General features: G+C 42.0%; 1 protein-coding gene across 2 annotated transcripts in view; it reads right to left on the bottom strand.

Moving 5' to 3' along the window:
• The window catches only part of rab5b (RAB5B, member RAS oncogene family), a 67,514-nt gene that overhangs the window by 9,804 nt on the left and 35,563 nt on the right, over window positions 1–22,147 (bottom strand). For both annotated transcript variants that reach the window (XM_078551791.1, XM_078551792.1), the window contains 3 exons: window positions 16,169–16,435; window positions 13,336–13,487; window positions 6,929–7,051 (listed from right to left, as the gene is read on the bottom strand). In XM_078551791.1, the coding sequence (XP_078407917.1) occupies window positions 6,929–7,051; window positions 13,336–13,487; window positions 16,169–16,328 (435 nt within the window). In that variant the 5' untranslated portion in view covers window positions 16,329–16,435. The remainder of the gene's footprint in view (window positions 1–6,928; window positions 7,052–13,335; window positions 13,488–16,168; window positions 16,436–22,147) is intronic.

The raw sequence follows: 22,147 nt of genomic DNA, 5'->3' as shown, positions 1-22,147 counted from the left end.
ATCTGATCTGTTGGTTGCACAATTGCTTAGCTTTGTCAATTGCATGTTGCTAACGTTATTTGGCATGCAAGTAGTCCTATGTTGTAGCTTCACCAGGTTGACACCTCATTTTTAGGCATGTCTGGTGCTGCTCCTGGCATGCTCTCCTGCACTCTTCATTGAACCATGGTTAATCCCCCGGCACGATGGTAATGGTAGAGTGGGAGATATGCCAGGTTATGAGGTTACAGATTATAGTTGTGTACAATTCTGCTGTTGCTGATGGTCACATGCTTCATGGATGTCCATTTTGAGTTGCTCGATCTGTTCAAAATCTATCCCGTTAAGTACGATGGTAGTGCCACACAACACGCTGGAGTGTATCCTCAATGTGAAGACAGGACTTCATCTCTACAAGGACTATGCAGTGGTCACTCCTACCAATACAGTCAGGGACAGATGCATCTGCACAGCTTGATTTGTGAGGACAAGCTTCAAGTAGGTTTTTCCCTCTTGTTGGTTCCCTCACCGCCTGCCGCAGACTCAATCTCGCAGCTATTTCCTCTGGGACTTGGTCAGCAGTGGTGCTACTGAACCATTCTTTGTGATGGACATTGAAGTCCTCCACCCAGAGTACATGCTGTGCCCTTGTCACTCTCAGTGCTTTTGCCAAGTGGTGTTCAACATGGAGGAGTACTGATTCATCAGCTTGAGGGGTGGGGGTGGCAGGTGATAAGCATCAACAGGTTTCCTTGCCAATTTTTGACCTCATGGGGTCTGGAGCCAATGTTGAGGTCTCCTAGGGCTACTCCCTCCCTCTGTATACCATTGTGCTTCCACCGACAGGACGGGGCAGGGATGGTGATGTCCAGAATATTGTCTGTCAGGTATGATTCCATGAGCATGACTATGTCAGGCTGTTGCTTCACTAGTCTATGGGATAGCTGTCCCAATTCTGGCACAAGCCCCCAAATGTTAATAAGGAGGACTTTGCAGGGTCGACAGAGCTGGGTGTGCCGTTGCCAGTGCCTTGGTCGATGCTGGGTGGTCTGTCTGGTTTCATTCCTTTTATTAGACAACTGAGTAGCTAGTTAGGCCATTCCAGAGAGTATTTAAGAGTCAACCACATTGCTGTGGGTCTGGAGTCACACATGGGCCAGACCAGGTAAGGACAGCAGATTTCCTTCCCTAAAGGACATCAGTGAACCAGATGGGTTTTTACGAGAATCGAGAATTGTTTCATGGTCACCATTAATGAGACTAGCTTTTTAATTCCAGATTTATCAATTGAATTTAAATTCCACCAGCTGCCCTGATGGGATTTGAACCTGTGCCCCCACAGTATAAGCCTGGGCCTCTGGATCACTCGTCCACTGACATTACCACTACATCCCCGCTGAGGATATGGTTCCAGACTCTGACACATTTGACATGGCCACACATTGTAAGTAGAAAATCCTGCCGAAAAATCAATCCTTAACATTAAAAAACTGTAGCCTAGCTCCATTAAAATATGTGGTAAAGAAGCCCCTATAGAAGGAAGTGAAAACATGTCGAAATATTTTAACTGCTACACCACAACTGAATGCTGTGTAATAATTAGTTGCTGTTACTAAAAATATTCTTTGACAGAACTGTTGTCACAGTCAATTGCAACATTGCTCAACTTTAGCCCTGTGCCTCACGCCAGTTCACTTTAAGAAGATTGTTACAAGATTCACCCGTTTGCATATATTTTGCATCATATGGCAAATATGGTGACCTGATCATCACAAGTTTGGCAGATGTTGAAATCCTATCGGGCAACACTGGTTTATAAATTAAGTATGGTAGGTCTGGAATAACTTAAAATCAACAGTCCTATTTAGAAAGCATTACTCCCATCCTAGTTAATCACGCTAGGCCATCTTAGGAAGATGACATTATATCTAAAGAAGAGACAAAGCAATCGCGAAGCTTGATTAGTCAGTTGAACTGGTTAGGCACTTAGACTAAGCCAGGAGATAGTTTTGACGTATTGCAGTTAAGTATAGTGATGAAACACCCTAAAGTTGAGAATGTTTTAAAGGGAAATAAAATATTAAAATCAAAACTGGAGAAAGGTATACATAAGTTTCCATCCTTAAGTGACCCAAAGGACATGAAACTCAACATTTTTAACAATGCTACACATGCTAATCTTCCTAATGAGTATTCTACTGCAGCTTTAGCTGCTGAAGCAATAGCCTGAATCTTCCAAGCAGCAGCAATCAATGGATTGCTGTTCTGGCTCCTACTCTTCAGCGTCAGAACTCCACATTTCTGGCTGGGGCTTCCAAACTTGGGTTCTTCAGAAATGTGGAGTATACCTTAAATCCAACCGCTTCTGCGTGGTGCTGGATCGTCGGGGGAAGACAACCCACACAGTCTTTTTACGGCACTAGCGTATTCTGGTAGTGTTCACTAACACATGGAAAACTGGGACATTTAAACAGCTTTTCAGTGTGTTAGGGTATGAGTGTCTGAGTAAATGGGTGAGTGGATGAGTGAATAAGTAAGTGGGTAAGGGAGTAGGGTGGTGGGGGGGCAGGTGGGCAGGGTGGTGAGGTCGGGTCAGGTCACGTCGGCGGTGAGACAAGTGACTCGGGTCAGGCTGGGTGGCAGGGGGTGAAGAGGGCGGACAATCTGAATGATTGGGGGTCAGGTGTACAGTTACCGAGGAGTTGGACTAGGTATTTTCTGTCGGGTAACAATTCAGCTGAGTAAGTTGGAACTGTCCAAAGTCTCCAACTCTGACTTAGAATTGAAGACTTTTTCGGAGGGTTCTGGGGAGCTGGGCAATTGCCCATCGGAAGTTCAAACTTCCCGGGCAATACTCACAAACTCAGTGCATTGGGACTTTAGAAGAATTCCAAAGCATGTCATGGGGAGGGTAAAGTCCAGACTCTGGCGATCCAGAGACCGGAAAATCTGGGCCATTGGTTCTTGTGGGCGTGCAATTCTATGTCAAATATTTTAAGTGAGATTCTTTACAATGGACATACTGAAGATAGTATACCCATTGAATATTAGATTCGATAATTGTTCATTTTGAGATAATGTACACTCTTATGAAAAGTGCAAGTGAGAAAAGGTTACAGATTGACTTTGCTGGCTTGAAACAAAGGAAATCTCAAATTAAATGGGTGGGTGCAAGTCATCGACTGTCTGATCGTCTTAGAAAAAGAAATGCATGCTCAAAGAAATTGTTAGGGTCCTACAGGAGGGGCATGTCGCAATATAGTACTTTATATGGAATATGGAGGTTTTTAGTTTAATTTGTTTTGAAATTTTGGTAGTAGATATTAACTCTAATTTTTATTTAAAGAGGGAAGGAAGTCTGTTAGTTTTAAATTAATAAGAACATAAGAAATAGGAGTAGGCCATTCAGCCCCTCAAACCTGTCCTGCCATTCAATAAGATCATGGCTGATCTGCCCCAGGCCTCAACTCCTCTTTCGTGCCAGCTACTCATAACCCTCAACTCCCCGATATTTCAAAAATCTATCTACCTCATCTTTATATACTTTCAGTGATCTAGCCTCCACAGCTCTCTGGGGTAGAGAATTCCAGGCATTCACTAGCCTCAGGGAGAAGAAATTCCTTCACAACTCAGTTTTAAATGAGTGCCCCCTTATTCTGTAACTATGTCCCCTAGTTCGAGATTCCCCCACTAGTGCAAACATCTTCTCAACATCTACGCTGTCAAGCCTCCTCAGAACTTTGTACGTTTCAATAAGATCATTCCTCATTCTTCTAAATTCTAATGAATAAAGGCCTAACCTGTTCAGCCATTCTTGATAAGTCAACCCCATCATCCCAGGAATCAGCCCAGTGAATCTCTTTTGAACTGCCTCCAATGCCAGTATATCCTTTCTTAAATACGGGGACCAAAACTGTACACAGTACTCCAGGTGAGACCTTACCAACACCCTGTACAGTTATAACAAGGCTTCCCTGTTTTTAAACTCAAACCCCCTAGCAATACAGGCCAAAATTCCATTTGTCTTAATTACTTGCTGCACCTGCATGCTAACTTTTTTATGTTTCATGCACAAGAAAAACCCAGATCCCTCTGTGCTGCACTTTTTTGGAGTCTCTCTCCATCTAAATAATAACCTGCCTTTTGATTCTTCCTACCAAAGTGCATGACCTCACATTTTCCTACATTAAACTTCATCTGCCAAGTTTTCGCCCACTCACTCAACCTATCTACAACCCCTTGCAGATTTCTTATGTCCTCATCACAACATGCCCTCTCACCTATTTTTGTATCATCAGCAAATTTGGATGCATTACACTCTGCCCCCTCCTCCAAGTCATTAATGTAGATAGTAAATAATTGAGGCCGAGGACTGATCCTTGTGGCACTCCACTAGTTACATCTTTCCAACCTGAAAAAGACCCATTAATCCAGACTCTCGTCTTCTGTGCGTTAACCATTCCTCAATCCTTGCTAATGCATTACCCCCAATACCATGGGCAATAACCTTTTATGTGGCACCTTACCGAATGCCTTCTGGAAATCCATAAAACACTACATCTACCAGCTCCCCTTTATCAACTCTGCTTGTTATATCCTCAAAGAACTCTAGCAAATTTGTCAAACATGATCTCCCTTTCACAAAACCATGTTGACTCTGTTTGATTGTGTTAAATTTTTCTAAATGTCCTGCTATTTCTTCTTAATAATGGACTCTAGCACTTTCCCAATGACAGATGTTAGGCTGACTGGCGTTTAGTTTCCTGCTTTTTGTCTCCCTCCCTTTTTGAACAGGGGTGTCACATTAGCTGTTTTCCAATCCACTGGGACCCTCCCAGAATCCAGAGAGTTCTGGAATATTTCGACCAATGCCTCCACTATCGCTACAGCCGCTTCCTTTAAAACCCTTGGATGCAGGACATCATGTCCTGATGACCTGTCTACCTTTAGTCCCATTAGTTTGTCAAACACTTTGTCCCTTGTGATAGAGACTGCTACAAGATCTTTCCTCCCATTAGCTCCTTGCTTATCTGATGTTTTTGGGATGTTTATAATGTCCTCCACCGATGCAAAATATTGGTTTAAATTATGTACCATTTCTCTGTTCCCTGTTATCAATTCTCCAGTCACATCCTCCAAGGGTCCCATGCTCACTTTAGCTACTCTTTTTTTTATATATATATCTGTAGAAGCTCTTGCTGTTTGTTTTTACATTTCTTGCCAATTTACTTTCATAATCAATTTTCTCCTTCTTCATTAGCTTTTTAGTCATCCGCTGCTGGTTCCTAAAAAATTCCCAATCCTCTGGCCTACCACTAGTTTTCGCTGCTTTGTATGTCTTAGTTTTTTGATTGGATTATGCTTAATTGCATGTGAGTAGAAGATATTAACTGGTGATTCACTTGAGACCCTACAAATGGACAAAGACTGATACTATTTATTGGACTAGGGAGTATATACTTGTAATACATAATTCTGTAGATAAGTATAAAAGTGTATAAAGGTTAGCTTCAGTTCTATCCTTCACCAACTGGCTTCCTGGAGAAGAACATTTAAGGCTTTGACAATAAATTTAAGAGTTATGTGCCTAGGCCAAATATCAATCATAAACATCTTCATCCTTCCCACTTTCACATTTTTTGTGCACTGTGCTGTTAAACTCTCACACGGGAGTCTTAGATTTATAAAGTTCTTGGCGTAGCTGCAGTGATAATATGAATGCTAAACTTATGTAGTTAAAATTATGTTTGTGAAATAAAATCTGGAGTTCTGATAACCAACATTTTTTTTTAAACTAAAAAGAGTCGGGACACTTTCGCATAGACATAATATCAGACCATTTATATCATCATCATTAGTGTAATGTGCTTTGACTTAACTCTTGCTAGTTTACAAGGCATTGATTATCCTAGAAGGCTTAAAATGACATTAATGAGGAGTTACAGCACACCGAATGCCCTGCAATCCTAATTATGAAGCCAGATTTCTGTACACTTATCTGTACAACCACACTCTTCATTCATGTTGTCACTGGATTGTAAATTTCTAATGTCACAGGAGAGGAAAGGTGGGAGTGATATTAAGCACTAAGGCTCTCTGTCACTCTGATAGAAAACATCAAAAGTCTGATAGTAGCTTCATTAATGGTTTAGTATCAAGAATCTCCTTCTGAATCTGATTTCTAGAGAATTCATTATATTACAGGAATCAAGGAGAAGTCTTCCATCAGTGCAATCAAGAAAGCTTTCAGCTATGCTTTGCACAGTGGACAACTGGTCGGTGTTCCCTTTGACCTACTGATCTGAATCCTTCACTGAGGAAAAGTTCCAGGAGACAAGTTCCTGCCATCTGGAAACCTTTGGTTTAATGCTGCTCTTTTAAATGTGGTTTGAAGCAACTGAACTACTATAACCTCGGCAATAAATGGAATTTACTAAACTGCAAGAATGAGTCAATAGTCCACATTAGGTTTGCCTGTTTTGAAGATATATTTGTATGATGTCATTTTATTTTTTCAAAACTATAGAAATAGAAGTGATAGTACATTATTTATATACACAAAGGAGAATTAAGCAGGTACAGCACTCCATGATTCTCTACACACTACCCCCCCACACCCCCCCAAATTCTTTAGCCAAAATGTTATAAAAATAGTAATGATAAAACATAGCTGACCAGGATTGATAATGCCAATGTTCTGCTTGACAGCTTGTTGTCCTCCGACTTTCATCTAAATCTGTGCAGTCTGCATCCTCTGATTGAACATTTCACACACCCATTATCCTTGTCCAGGTTTATGGCCCTCCAGGCCTGAATTTCAAAGTGCTTATACCCCACAATCCTAAAACCTTTCTTGCCTCCGGTCGAATCTTCAAATGTTCCCTGTAAAGAATCTGTGACATTCTATGCAAGGGGTGTTGTATAAATATACATTGTTATTAATCATTACCTCATACTCAACCATTCGTTTATCTGCCAGATCAGCTTTGTTGCCAGCCAAGGCTATCACTATATTAGGGCTGGCTTGTCTCTGTAACTCTTTTACCCATGCTTTTGCTCTATCAAATGTTTCCTAGAAAAAAAACAAAAAAGCAAGTGAATAAATGCAATTTAGTAAAAATATATCCCAGTATAATAATATACTGAACCAAAGTTCCAAAGAAGAGTCATATTAGGCTGGAAACGTTAACTCTGTTTCTCTCTCCACGTATGCTGCCAGACCTGCTGAGTTTTCCAGCATTTTGTGTTTTATTCTTAATCTGCAATGCTACTCCATGTTGCCTACCAATTTTCAGGGTCCCTATCTAGTTAAGTACTTTAAATTCAAAGGCTGGTGTGGAAGAAGTGGGTTCCTGTTTGTAGGACACTGGCATCAGTGCTGGGGAAAGTGGGAGCTGTACCATTGGAACGGTTTACACCTGAACCTTGCTGGAATGAGTGTCCTCACAAATCGCATAAATAGGAAAGTAGAGAAGGCTTTAAAGCAAACAAGGCGGGTAAGGGATCAAGCTTGGGTAGAGGTAGAAATTCAAGGTGTAAAGTCAAGACAGGAGAGCGAAATAGTATTATGAGAAATGAGGGTCAGAGAATGGCAGGAAGGGACAGAGAAAAAACCTAAGAATACATCAACAGTCAGGACTAGATGTTACAAAGGTAACAAAACTGAAGGTTCTCTATCTGAATGCACGTAGCATTCATAACAATTGATGGCCCACATTGAAGTAAATAAGTAAGATCTGATTGCAACTACGGAGACACAGCTGCAGGTCGACAAAGATTGGGTCCTTAATATTATGGGGTACATGACATTCAAGAAGAATAGGAAGCTAGGTAAAGGTGGAGGGGTAGCACTGTTCATCAAAGGGGGCATTGGTGCAATAGTTAGAGATGACCTTGGTTCAGGAGATCAGGATGTAGAATCGGTTTGGGTGAAGATGAGGAATAGTAGAGGAACAAAGTCATTAGTGGGAGTGGTCTACAGACCCTCTAACAGTAGCCTGCAGACCCTCTAACAGTAGCCAGAGTGTAGGACAAAGTATTCAAGAGAAAATATTGTGTGCTTATGATAAAAGGACGGCAATAATCATGGGAGATTTTAATCTACACATAAGCTGGAAAAATCAGATTGGCAGTGGTAGCCTAGATGAGGAGTTCTTAGAATGCTTTTGAGATAGTATCTTAGAGTAGCACGTTCTGGAGCCAACAAGAGAGCAGGTTATATTAGGCTTGGTATTGCATAATGTGACAGGATTAATTAATGGCCTCAGAATAAAGGCACCCCTAGGTAGCAGTGACCACAATATGATTGAATTTTACATCCAGTTTGAAAGGAAGAAGAGTGGGTCTAAGACTAGTATTTTGAAGTTAAATAAGGGCAACTATGTGGGGATGAAAATTGAGCTAGCTGAAGTGAACTGGGAAACTAGGCTAGAGTATAGATCAATAGAGAAGCAGTGACAGGTATTTAAGGGGATATTTCAGAGTATTCAGAATAAATACATTCCTATTATAAAGAAAAATTCTAAGGGGAGGACCCACCATACGTGGTTACCTAAAGAAGTTAAGAAAGCATCAAACTTAAGGAAAAAGCATACAACTCCCCAAACATGAGTGGCAAAACAGATGATTGGTCAGAAAATAAAGAACAATAGAGAATGACTAAAAGGTTAACCAGGAGAAAGAAATTAAGAGTATGAGAGGAAGCTAGCTAGAAATGTAAAAACGGAGAGCAAGAGTTTCTACAGGTACTTAAAAAGGGAAAGAGTAAAGTGAGTGTTGGCCCTCTAGAGAGTGACAGTGGGGAGTTAATAGTAGATAATAAGGAAATGGCAGAAGAAATGAACAAATATTTTGCTTCTGTGTTCACTATAGAGGATACAAAAAGCATTCCTGTAAAAGCTGCAAATCAGGAGTTAAAAAAGAGAGGAACTTAGTGAAACTGAAATCACTAGGGAAACGGTACTGAGAAAATTGATGGAGCTGCAGGCTGGCAAGTCTCCAGGACCCGATGGACTAAATCCTAGGGTCTTAAAAAAGGTGGCTAATGAGGAAGCCGATGCGCTGGCGTTAATTTTCCAAAATTCACTAGATTCTGGAAAGGTTACATCAGACTGGAAAGTAGCAAATATAACCCCTCTATTCAAGAAGGGAGGGTGGCAGAAAACAGGAAACTATAGGCCAGTTAGCTTGACGTCTGTTGTGGGGAAGTTGTTAGAATCGATCATTAAGGGGGTTATTGCTGGGCACTTAGAAGAGCTCAAGGCAATCGAGAAGAGTCAGCATGGTTTTGTGAAAGGAAAATCATGTTTAACCAATTTATTGCAGTTTTTTTGAAGGAGTAACATGTGGTGGATAAAGGGGAACCTGTAGATGTACTGTACTTGGATTTCCAGAAAGCATTTGATAAGGTGCCACATCAAAAGTTATTGCAGGAAATAAAAGTGCCTGGTGTAGGGCAGATAGAAGATTGGCTGGCTGGCAGAAAGCAGGGAGTATGCATAAATGGGTCTTTTTCGATTGGCAGGATGTGCTGAGGCCTCAGCTTTTTATGATTTACATCAATGACTTCAATGAGGGGAGTGAAGACACGGTAGCTAAATTTGTAGATGACACAAAGATAGGTAGGAAAGCATGTTGTGAAGAGGACATGAGGAGGTTGCAGATGGATATAGATAGGTTGAGTGAGAGGGCAAAGATCTAGCAAATGGAGTTTAATGTGGGAAAAAATGAAGTTTTCACTTTGGCAGGAAGAACAAAAAAGCAGAGTATTACTTATATGCAGAACGGTTGCATAATTCTGAGGTGCAGAGGGATCCAGGTGTTCTAGCACGAGTCACAAAAGTTAGTATGCAGGTACAGCAAGTAATTAAGGCGGCTAATGGAATGCTATCCTTTATTACGAGAGGGAGTGAACATAAAAGTAAGAATTCCTTGCGCCCTCATCTCAATGAATTTCGGGCTCGGCACGATGCTGAACTCTTCTTCCGCCGCCTTCATCTCCGTGCTCACTTCTTTGGGCAGGAGTCCTCTCCCCATTCAACGGATCCTTTTACCCGCCTCCAATATTCTCCCGCTACCAGGACCCCTCTCTCTGGATTCTTACCTTCTCTTGATCTTTTCATTGACAACTGTCGGCGTGACGTTAGTCGTCTCAATTTCTCTGCTCCTCTCACCCACTCTAACCTGTCTCTCTCTGAACTTGCTGCACTCCGTTCTCTCAGGTCCAACCCCGACATTGTCATCAAACCTGCTGACAAGGGTGGTGCTGTTGTTGTCTGGCACACTGACCTCTACCTCGCAGAGGCTGAGCGTCAACTCGCAGACACTTCCTCCTACCTCCCCCCTGGACCATGACCCCACCATTGAACATCAAGCCATTGTTTCCAGCACTGTTACTGACCTCATCTCCTCTGGAGATCTTCCTTCCACAGCTTCCAACCTCATAGTCTCCCAACCTCGCACGGCCCGCTTCTACCTCCTACCCAAAATCCACAAACAGGACTGTCCTGGCAGACCGATTGTGTCAGCCTGTTCCTGCCCCATGGAACTCATTTCTTGCTATCTTGACTCCATTCGCTCTCCCCTTGTCCAGTCCTTTCCCACCTACATCCGTGATTCCTCTGACACCCTACATCATATCAACAATTTCCAGTTCCCTGGCCCCAACCGCCTCCTCTTCACCATGGACGTCCAATGCCTCTACACCTCCACCCCCCACCAGGACGGTCTGAGGGCTCTCCGCTTCTTCCTTGAACAGAGGCCCGAACAATCCCCATCCACCACTACTCTCCCTCGTTTGGCTGAACTTGTTCTCTCACTGAACAATTTCTCCTTAAACTCCTCTCGCTTCCTCCAAATAAAAGGTGTGGCTACGGGTACCCGGATGGGCCCCAGTTATGCCTGTCTCTTTATGGGGTATGTGGAACATTCCTTGTTCCAGTCCTACTCCGGCCCCCTCCCACAACTCTTTCTCCGGTACATCGATGGTTGCTTCGGTGCTGCTTCATGCTCTCGTCTGGACCTGGAAAAATTTATTAATTTTGCTTCCAATTTCCACTCCTCCATCATTTTCACATGGTCCATCTCTGACACTTCCCTTCCCTTCCTTGACCTCTCTGTCTCAATTTCTGGTGATAGACTGTCCACCAATATTCATTACAAGCCTACCGACTCCCACAGCTACCTCGACTACAGCTCCTCACACCTCGCTTCCTGTAAGGACTCCATCCCATTCTCTCAGTTCCTTCGCCTCCATCACATCTGTTCTGATGATGCCTCTTTCAAAAACAGTTCCTCTGACATGTCTTCCTTAACCGAGGTTTTCCACCCACGGTGGTTGACAGGGCCCTCAACCGTGTCTGGCCCATCTCCCGCGCATCCGCCCTCACACCTTCCTCTCCCTCCCAGAATCATGATAGGGTCCCCCTTGTCCTCACTTATCACCCCCACCAGCCTCCGCATTCAAAGGATCATCCTCCGCCATTTCCGCCAACTCCAGCACGAAGCCACCACCAAACACATCTTCCTTTCACCCCCCTTGGCGGCATTCCGCAGGGACCGTTCCCTCCGGGACACCCTGGTCCACTCCTCCATCACCCCTACACCTCAACCCCCTCCTACGGCACCTTCCCATGCAACCGCAGAAGGTGCAACACCTGCCCCTTAACTTCCCCTCTCCTCACCGTCCAAGGGCCCAAACACTCCTTTCAAGTGAAGCAGTATTTCAATTGCACTTCCCTCAATTTAGTCTACTGCATTCGTTGCTCCCAATGCGGTTTCCTCTACATTGGAGAGACCAAATGCAGACTGGGTGACCGCTTTGCAGAACACCTTCAGTCTGTCCGCAAGCATTACCCAGACCTCCCTGTCGCTTGCCATTTCAACGCACCACCCTGCTCTCATGCCCACATGTCCGTCCTTGGCCTGCTGCATTGTTCCAGTGAAGCTCAACGCAAACTGGAGGAACAGCACCTCATCTTCCGACTATGCACTTTACAGCCTTCCGGAATGAATATTGAGTTCAACAATCTTAGATCATGAACTCTCTCCTCCATCCCCACCCCCTTTCCGATCCCCCTTTTTTTTCCCCAATAATTTATATAGATTTTTCTTTTCCCACCTATTTCCATTATTTTTAAATGTATTTCCATCCATTGTTTTATCTCTACCTTTTAGCCTATTTCGATCCCTTCCCTTCACCCCACCCCCACTAGGGCTATCTGTACCTTGCTTGTCCTGCTTTCTACCCTTAATTAGCACATTCCTTAGATAATATCACCTCCTTCAACACCTCTTTTGACCTTTTGTCTATGATATCTTCTGGCAATCTCCACCTATCACTGGCCCTCTATCCAGCTCTACCTGTCCCACCCCCACCCCCCTTAAACCAGCTTATATTTCACCCCTTTTCTATTTTTACTTAGTTCTGTTGAAGAGTCATACGGGCTCGAAACGTTAACTGTGTTCCTCTCCGCAGATGCTGCCAGACCTGCTGAGCTTTTCCAGGTATTTTTATTTTTGTTTTGGATTTCCAGCATCTGCAGTTTTTTGCTTTTATAAAAGTAAGAATGTTGTGCTTCGGTTATACAGGGCATTGGTGAGACCACACCTTGAATGTTGTCTACAGATTTGGTCTCCTTATTTAAGGAAGGATGTAAATGCATTGGAGGCAGTTCAGAGGAAGTTTACTAGATTGATACCTGGAATGAGTGGATCGTCTCAGAAGATTGGACAGACTGGGCTTGTTTGCACTGGAGTTTAGAAGAGTGAGGGGTGATTTGATTGAAGTATACAAGATCCTGAACAGCTTTGACAAGGCAGACGTCGAAAGGATATTTCCTCTTGTGGGTGAGTCCAGAACTAGGGGACACTGTTTTAAAATTAGGGGTCACCCTTTTAGGACAGAGACGAGGTGAAATTTTTTCTCTCAGAGTTGTACAACTTTGGAATCTCTGCCTCAGAAGACGGTGGAGGCAGGGTCATTGAATATTTTTAGGCAGAGGTAGATAGATTCTTGTTAGGCAAGGGAATCAAAGGTTATCGGGAGTAGATGGGAATATGGAAATCGAAACACAAGATGATCAGCAATGGTCTTATTGATTGGCGGAGTAGGCTCAAGGGACCGAATGGTCTACTCTTGTTCCTTTTTCTTATGTTCTAAAGACAGATGACTGGCACTCCAGGACATATCTAAATCTTACCTATCATACACTTAAATAGGAACTGTTACTCATGTTACCTTGTTGGTAGATGTGAAACTCCCTTACTGAAGTTCTGACAGCACATATTTTAAAACTTTGAAACAGCCCTACTCCTTCCAGGAAATATTAGGGGTTAAACTTCAATAACCACTGTTACCTGTTTTGTGATATCAAAAACCACAATGGCAGCTTGGGCCCCCCTGTAATACATTGGTGCTAAACTGTGGTAACGTTCCTGACCAGCAGTATCCCAAATCTCAAATTTCACTGTTGTGTCATCCAGACAGACTGACTGAGCAAGAAAAGCAGCTGCAAAACAAAAATGAAAAGTTGGATGAATTTTATGCAGTCAAACAAACATTTCTTACAGCTTGTTTACCCAGCTCAAAAACGGCATTTGTTTTCTCTCTGTCAGGCTGCAAATGCAAACCTACATTCTACAACACAGTGCAACTTGGTGGGGTTCTGGGTCAATACTGTCACAGTCCCATATGATCAACTAGGCACCTGCAGCACAATGCAATGTTGTATAGTACCACTAAGATGTTGAAGATTCATCCTAGTTGCAACACAATCTCCCAAGAGATGATAGAAATTTCCTAACCTACTTGGTCTTAATTGAGGAATAAATGACAATCTCTTTCGTGTCAACTTGGTTCAGTTGACAATGCTTGTCTGCTAACCTGAAGGTTGTGGGTTTAAGCCCCATAGCAAGTCCTTAAAACACAATCCAAATTGGCATTCTTGTGCAATACTGAGGAATGCCGTTATTTTAAGGGCACATGTTCCAATGGGTTGGGACAAAGTCAACAATCACATAAAACTATTTGGAGAACAGAACATTCAGCTACCTGGGTGAAGAGAAGGGGTTTTTTAATGACTGTTGCAAGGCCCAAAACAGATGGGGTGCCCGAGAAAAGACTGATTTTCCCACTATCTTCCATGCTATCACCATTGTCTTTATCAATTCATCTCTTCCTCTTCTGAAACTATACAACTCTTCTACTCTCCCTCCTTCTAGAGAACTCTACAGTTTTATACTGTAAACTACATGTTTAGTTGAAAGATCTTTGTCAAATAGGATTGTTAGTAAAAAGAGGACACCTAGTTATTAAACCTCAACATCATAAAGAGACAAGAGCTCTTTCCTGACAACAATATAGCATTTTCACTATTTATGTTGTTCAACCACTGGGGACCAGCAAAAGTAACTACAGCTCTAGCATCTAAACATACAGGAATAAATTAATAACTGCTCATTATTCTTCTCAGATTTTCCTTTCCACTTTTAATCTTCTCATTTTTTAAACCTAACCTTGGAGTGACTTAATCATTAGTTCCTAATTTATCTTAGGATTTGTTTTCATCATTGGCAGTACCTTGCATATTCTGTCTTGGTTAATGTTAATTGAATTTAAAATTCATATATTGAGAAAATAAAAACTCTCTGATATTCATAGTTGAAGACTGTGATCCATTAATCCAAATGATGGCAATCTTTACTCATGCTGGTCCAGGAAGTTTTTTAGGAGATGGGTGAGGAAGAGGAAAGATATGGGGAGATGGCCATTACTGAGGATATTTCGCTTCTCATGCTTAATAATTTAACTCCCTAACATAATCATGGTATGTTTCTATCCCAAAGCAGCCATCCAATGTCATTAGCATTAGAAAAAAAAAGATTTGCCCTAGTTCCCCAAACATGCTCAATAGTACATGTCCTGCAGTAGCCAAGGACAATGTGAAGTAGTCTGATTGAAGGAACTGCCAATATCACTGAATTCATCCAGGGCCAGCTTACCTAAATGGTCTTGGACTTTGCTACTGTAAACAATAGGAGAAATGATTTCCAATATAAGCCTTTCAAAATACATAGTTGATCCCTTCTGACATGGATTGGACTCTTACTGTTGCTATTAGGGAGATCTTGGGGTACAGTGGGTAGCATCCCTGCCTCAGAGCCAAAAGCTCCTGATCCCATCTCAGTGCCTGCTAGCCAAGGAAGGTGCATTCATAACATGACCAAACAGGTTGAGTATCAACCTGAAAATCCTTGCCCATGCCCATGGTAAGAGTGGGAGAGATTCCTAATCAGCCATATGATGGAAATAAATTGGAGCCTCTACTATCACTATCCATAGCTCCAGATTATATGTAAAAGTGCATGTTGCCACAGCCACTCTGATTCTCTGAGTGAACTGTAACACCAACACCACTGTTGCTATTGGATGGTGACTGAAGCAGAAAATGCTCTTTCCCATTTTCCCAGCAGTTTTTTAAATTCATTCATGGGATGGGGGCGTTGCTAACTGTTCATCCCTAATTGCCTTTCAGAGACCATTTAAGAATCAACCACATTGCTGGTGGGTCTGGAGTCACATGTAGGCCAGGCTAGGCAAGGAGGGCAGATTTCCTAAAGTGACTTTTAATTCCAAATTATTGAATTCAAATTTCACCATCTGACATGGTGGGATTCGAACCCCAGTCCCCAGAGCATTACCCTGGGTCTCTGGAACAGTAGTCCAGTGACAGTATCACTATGCCACCACCTAACTCTACTTTTAGTTCATTTTCCTCAACCACACTTGGAAAATTATTGAAGTTGGGAATTCAGCTGGAATTTCAATGCACTCCTAACTTCTGTGACTTTTCCTGAGGCTTTATTCCAATTTTCTAAGTTCTACAAAAACATTAACAAGCCTGTACCAAAACTACCAGAAATACTGTCACTTTAGTCTAAAGTTATAAATCTGTGTTTTTGCACTACTCCATGAATGTTGCACTTGTCATTCTTATTTCCACACTATAAAGAAGGGCAGATCCATCCCTTTGACATCTCTCAAAGGAATAGCAGTTTTCGATTTTCCTACTGGTTCCCCAATCTCAGATCTGGTCAGAATGTGACAACATACTCTGCAAAGGCCAAGGTACATCTTAAATAAGTGTAACTAACCTGCATCAAATATTGCATACTTTAAAAGAACACTTACCACCAATTGTTGTCTCTTGGAATTCATCAAACTGGCCTTTGACAAAACGCAGGACTAAACTCGATTTCCCCACTGCCATATCTCCTAGTAGAACCAGTTTGAACTGACAGATCTTTGTCTGGCCTAGACCATTTGGTCTAGAAGCTCCTCTGCTTGCCATGATCCCTTATGCTTGTAAGTTCAGTGTTCCAGTTTCAATGATATTTCAATTGCACAACCATGAAGCGGTGATCTTTATGATGTTGCTCTTCACTGATCACTTTGCAACTGTAAAAGTAAAGGCACAAGATTGATTTACTGAAACAAATAGGCTTTTTGAAACCCAATCAACAATGCTGGAGACAGATAGGTAATATTCACCCAGAATACAATGCATTACTGAAAAGCCCCTTCTTAAGGTTGTAATTACACTAAATGTAGCGTCAGTGCAAAGTACTTTTACTTCACATTGATGTTAAAGTTGTACTGGAAATCCAGAGTCGAGTTTGGCCCTGTCTCTGGATTTACATTGTAACTTCTTAGCCTGGTGTGAAGTGAATTTATGTTGCACAGAAGTTATAGTTGCAATGTAAATGAAACCTACGATGTAATAGATATCTTACTGAATTAGTTTTAACTTAGTAAACTACGCTATGCTTTCATCATTAAACAAAAGATTTTCAGTAAAACTTTTAGTTTCTCCTTAAACTGAAGTAGTCTCAAACTCTAATTCACACTATCCACTGGGTCACACAAATCTTCAATGTATGACTTTCAGTTTAACAAAAATTGAGTACAATATCATAATTGAACCCAAGTATAACTGTTACATATATTTCAAAAACCTAGTCACAACTTAACTTAGTTTATCACACAACCACAAACATCTCAAAAGCAAAATAAATAATACAAGGAAATAACAGCCATGATTTCCTTGAGCTACTTACGATTTGATCTGAACCAACTTATATAAATTTACTGTTTCCAGTGCAAACTGGTGCTGAGAATGAATTACAAACATTTACACTATGCTGCCCTAAATTACTTCTGTACACATAGTTGCCAAAGTCAGGGGAATACATACGATCCTCAAAACCAGACAGACTGCACACACTGCAGTGAACCATCTCCAACTGGTATACATTTACTTTTTTGGGAGCGATTTCCCATCAACCCTCCACCATACACCCCATGGCTAGGAACTCAAATAAGTTTCCTTGTTTTGCACAGAATTAAACACTTCCAGGATGGATCCAGCATAGGCTTTATGGAGATTTTTTGTTTCAAAACATCAGTTGTACAAATTAGCATGGGTTCATTCTGTCCAACTCCAGTTTTGGCAGAAGTACAGTAAACAGGTTGTCCAGGCACCACTCACATCCTGTAAGTGTAAAAGGAACTTGACATTTAAACATCAATTCATGAACATTCATATTAAATTTCAAATTGTTGATTTGTCTAATAAAGCTCAGAAGAGGCACTAGGCTATCAAATGCAATTCTGACTATGATAAATTTCACTTCTAAGCTTATTATCTTTTCCCACAGCCTTTTGTCTTGAGTTACTGGTTTAGTAATAGTTGGATTACACTTGAGCATTGGGAGGGGAGCCTGATTTAAACCTAAGCCTTTCCTGCCAACCCATTTGGCATTCCCAGACATCAGTCTCATCTGGGTTATTATTTTCCACAAACACTCAGTCGCTCCATCACTGACGAACAGTGGCAGCAGTGTGTGCCATCCTCAAGATGCACTGCAGAAACTCACCAAGGATCCCTAGACGGCACCTTCCAAACCCACGACCAATGCTATCCAGAAGGAAAAAGGCAGCAGACCCATGAGAACACCACCACCTGGAAGTTCCCATCCAAGCCACTCACCATCCTGACTTGGAAATATATCACCGTTCCTTCACTGTCGCTGGGTCAAAATCCTGGAACTCCCTTCCTAACAGAACTGTGGATGTACCTACACCACATGGATTGCAGTGGTTCAAGAAGGCAGCTCACCACCACCTTCTCAAGGGCAATTAAGGATGGACAATAAATACTGCCCCAGCCTGCAATGCCCACATCCCATGAATGAATAAAAAAATTACGATCAACAACAGGAGGAAGCTAAGTGTCCTAATGGAACAAGGGAGGGTGGGGGGGGGGGGGAAAGAGACTGCAGGTTTCACTTCCAACACTTTGGGTGGCTGAAGGGCAGCATTGGTACAGGCTATGGAGATGGCCTGTACCACTTAGTTGTCATCTCAGCTAAAGCTCTGGTGCTGGACAGCAAAAAAGCTCCTCACACACAAGGAATTTGCCAATTGCAACAAATAGCCAAACTGCTGTGAGCTTCACATATTTCCACTTGTGTCCTAACAAGTCTAACATTAGCACTGACGTAACCAGTTCTTTTGCAAAAATGCACAGTATGGCATTCCACAATTTCCTGTTAAAGTTTAGCAAGCACTCAGTATGTGGAACAGAGTAACTTATGTGAAAACTTTAGAGGAGGAGAAACTGAATATACAAACCACGCAGCAAACAAGAACAGGTAGAACAAAGGCCCTTGTTCTGACTTCAGGCTAATAAATTGCATAATTACATTTGATATGAATAATCGGCCCAGAATTTTCTGGAGCTGGGCAGCTCCCACATATCCAGTTAGTTAGACTTGTTCCTTCAGCATAAAAATGTTTTGGCTACAAAGCTGCTTGGAAGTGTAAGCTTATAACGGCACAGCAAGAGCAACAGGGCGTCTAGGACCTTGATGAACAGTGGGACAAGCAGTTCATCAATTTAACCAAAGAGGTTTATGATTGAGGAATAAACAGAGAAGGGTCGAGATGGGGATTTAGAGTAGGTGAATTCAATGTCAAACTAAGTTCAGAGATAGAAAGAAAGATTGAATTCAGAGAGAAGAGAAAAAGGAAAAGTAGGAATTTTTTTCATTAAAAATTTGACATTTTGAAAATCAACAATTCACAACTTGAAGGAATGAGAGTTCAGACTTAACTGTTCACTTTCTACATAAGGGAGATTGATTACATTGTTAAAAGAGTACTTATGCTGTTAATTACTAGACAAAATTTTCTGTTGCAAGTTTCATGGGTAATTAATGGCCAAATCCAGCAATTTCGCAAAAATTAAGGGCAAGATGCTGTTTTCACAAACCCAATGATGGAGCAATACAAATCAGTCAGTAACTTGTAGCAATTCAAAATTTATGGGGTGTATCTTTCTCACTATAAGTCACTGGGTGATTTTCACATTAATAATGGTGTGTGTTGTTTAGAAGCTGTTATTTTTTTCAACAAGATCTGGGCCTTTGTTTGACTTTAGCTTATACAAGTATTACATGCTTCACTGGAACAATTGTTGACCTGCAGTCAGTTTGAGTTTTTTTGTTCCATAGATACATATTTTAGCTCAGGAAAATAAAGCCATATCTTATTCAAAGTAATATTGATGTTAATAAACATTAACAGTGAATTTTCTGAAGGAGGGATCAGTGTTAATAATTTTTGCTGAGTGTGGGCAAAGGGTATCACTTGACACACTGTGGGTGTACCTACACCACATGGACAGCAGCGATTCAAGGCAGCAGCTCACCACCACCTTCTTAAAGGCAATTAGGGATGGGCGATAAATGCTGGCTGAGCCAGCGACACCGACATCCCATGAATGAATTTTTAAAAACTGACCTAGGCGGCTGCACAGCAGAAACCCACCAGTGTCACGTCAACTGAACACACTGCACTGCAACCTCTACCACTAAAAATAACAGCAGTTATTTCATGGAAACGCCATAAGCTCCAAATTCTCCTGTGAGTCTCATACTGTCTGAATTGGACATAATCGTTGGATCAAAATTGTAGAAATCCTTAACACCACGGTGGGGCTAATCACTACAATCAACACAACAGTTCAAGGTGATAGCCCATGACACTCATCTTCCCAGGGTAACTAGGGATGGTCAAAAATGACATTGACCATGTAGCAAATGCAATGTACAAACAATAAAAGTAAAACATCCCCTCCAATTGATGAAATTTGACTTAGAATTTACTTGCAATTCAGAAACAGAAAACTGATCAAATTAATTACCTCACAATCATCTTCATGTTATGAATACCAACTGGAACAAAACATTTGAACATACCAATTAGGAGGAGTAGGCCACTTGGGCCTTCGAGGCTGCTGCCATTCAATAAGGTCATGGCTGATCTGAATGTAACCTCAACCCCACATTCCTGCCTACCTCCGATAACCTGTCACCCCCTTGTTAATCAAGAATCTATCTAGCTCTGCCTTAAAAATATTCAAAGACTCTGTTTCCACTGCCTTTTGTGGAAGAGTTCCAAAGACTCACTATCCTCAGAAAAAAAATTCTCATCTGTCTTAAATGAGCAACGCCTTATTTTTAAATAGTGACTTCTAGTTCTAGATTCTCCCACAAGAGGAACATCCTCTCCACATCCACCCTGTCAAGACCCCTCAGGATCTTAAAGGTTTCAAGTAAGTCGCCTCTTACTCTTCTAAATTCCAGTGGATTCAAGCCTAACCTGTCCAGCCTTTCCTCATAACACAATCATCCCCTTGTCCTCACTTATCACCCCACCAGCCTCCGCATTCAAAGGATCATCCTCTGCCATTTCCGCCTACTCCAGCATGATGCCACCACCAAACACATCTTCCCTTCAGCCCCCCTGGCGGCATTCCACAGGGATTGTTTCCTCCGGGACACCCTGGTCCACTCCTCCGTCACCCCCTACACCTCAACCCCCTCCCACAGCACCTTCCCATGCAACCACAGGAGGTGCAACACCTGCCCCTTTACTTCCCCTCGCCTCACCGTCCAAGGGCCCAAACACTCCTTTCAAGTGAAGCAGCATTTCACTTGCACTTCCCTCAATTTAGTCTACTGCATTCGTTGCTCCCAATGCGGTTTCCTCTACATTGGAGAGACCAAATGCAGACTGGGTGACCGTTTTGTAGAACACCTTCGGTCTGTCCGCAAGCATTACCCAGACCTCCCTGTCGCTTACCATTTCAACACTCCACCCTGCTCTCATGCCCACATGTCCGTCCTTGGCTTGCTGCATTGTTCCAGTGAAGCTCAACGCAAACTGGAGGAACAGCACCTCATCTTCCAACTATGCACTTTACAGCCTTCCGGACTGAATATTGAGTTCAACAATTTTAGATCATGAACTCTCTCCTCCATCTCCACCCCGTTTCCGATCCCCCCCTCCCACCCTTTTTTTCCAATAATTTATATAGATTTTTCTTTTCCCACCTATTTCCATTATTTTTAAATGTATTTCCATCCATTGTTTTATCTCTACCTTTTAGCCTTTTTTGATTCCTTCACCCCACCCCACCCCCACTAGGGCTATCTGTACCTTGCTTGTCTTGCTTTCTACCCTTAATTAGCACATTCCTCAGATAATATCTCCACCTTCAACACCTCTTTGCCAAAAGATGTCACAGACAAAAGGACAATCTCCACTTATCACTGGCCCTCTATCCAGCTCTACTTGTCCCACCCCCACCCCCTTAAACTAGCTTATATTTCACCTCTCTTCTATTTTTACTTAGTTCTGTTGAAGGGTCATTCAGACTCGAAACGTTAACTGTGTTCCTCTCCACAGATGCTGCCAGACCTGCTGAGTTTTTCCAGGTATTTTTGTTTTTCATTCCTGGTATTAGTCTATTAAACCTCCTGTGAACTGCTTCTAATGCATTCATACCTTTCATTAAATAAGGAGATCAGTACTGTACACAATACTCCAGATGTGGTCTCACCAATGCCCTATACAAATGAAGTATAACCTCCCTGTTTTTGTAATCAGTTGCCCTCACAATAAATGAATACATTCTATTAGCTTTCCTAGTTACCTGCCATATCTGCATATTAACCTTTTGTGATTCATGCATTAGGGCACCCAGATCCCTCTGAATCCTCTCACCATTTAGATAATAAGCTTCTTTTTTTATTCTTCCTGCCA

The sequence above is a fragment of the Cetorhinus maximus genome, chromosome 11 (genome assembly GCF_964194155.1).
Source record: "Cetorhinus maximus chromosome 11, sCetMax3.hap1.1, whole genome shotgun sequence".
Taxonomy (NCBI): Eukaryota; Metazoa; Chordata; class Chondrichthyes; order Lamniformes; family Cetorhinidae; genus Cetorhinus; species Cetorhinus maximus.
The sequence above is the reverse complement of the archived record's forward strand: the minus strand, read 5'-3'. Positions and strand labels throughout refer to the sequence as shown.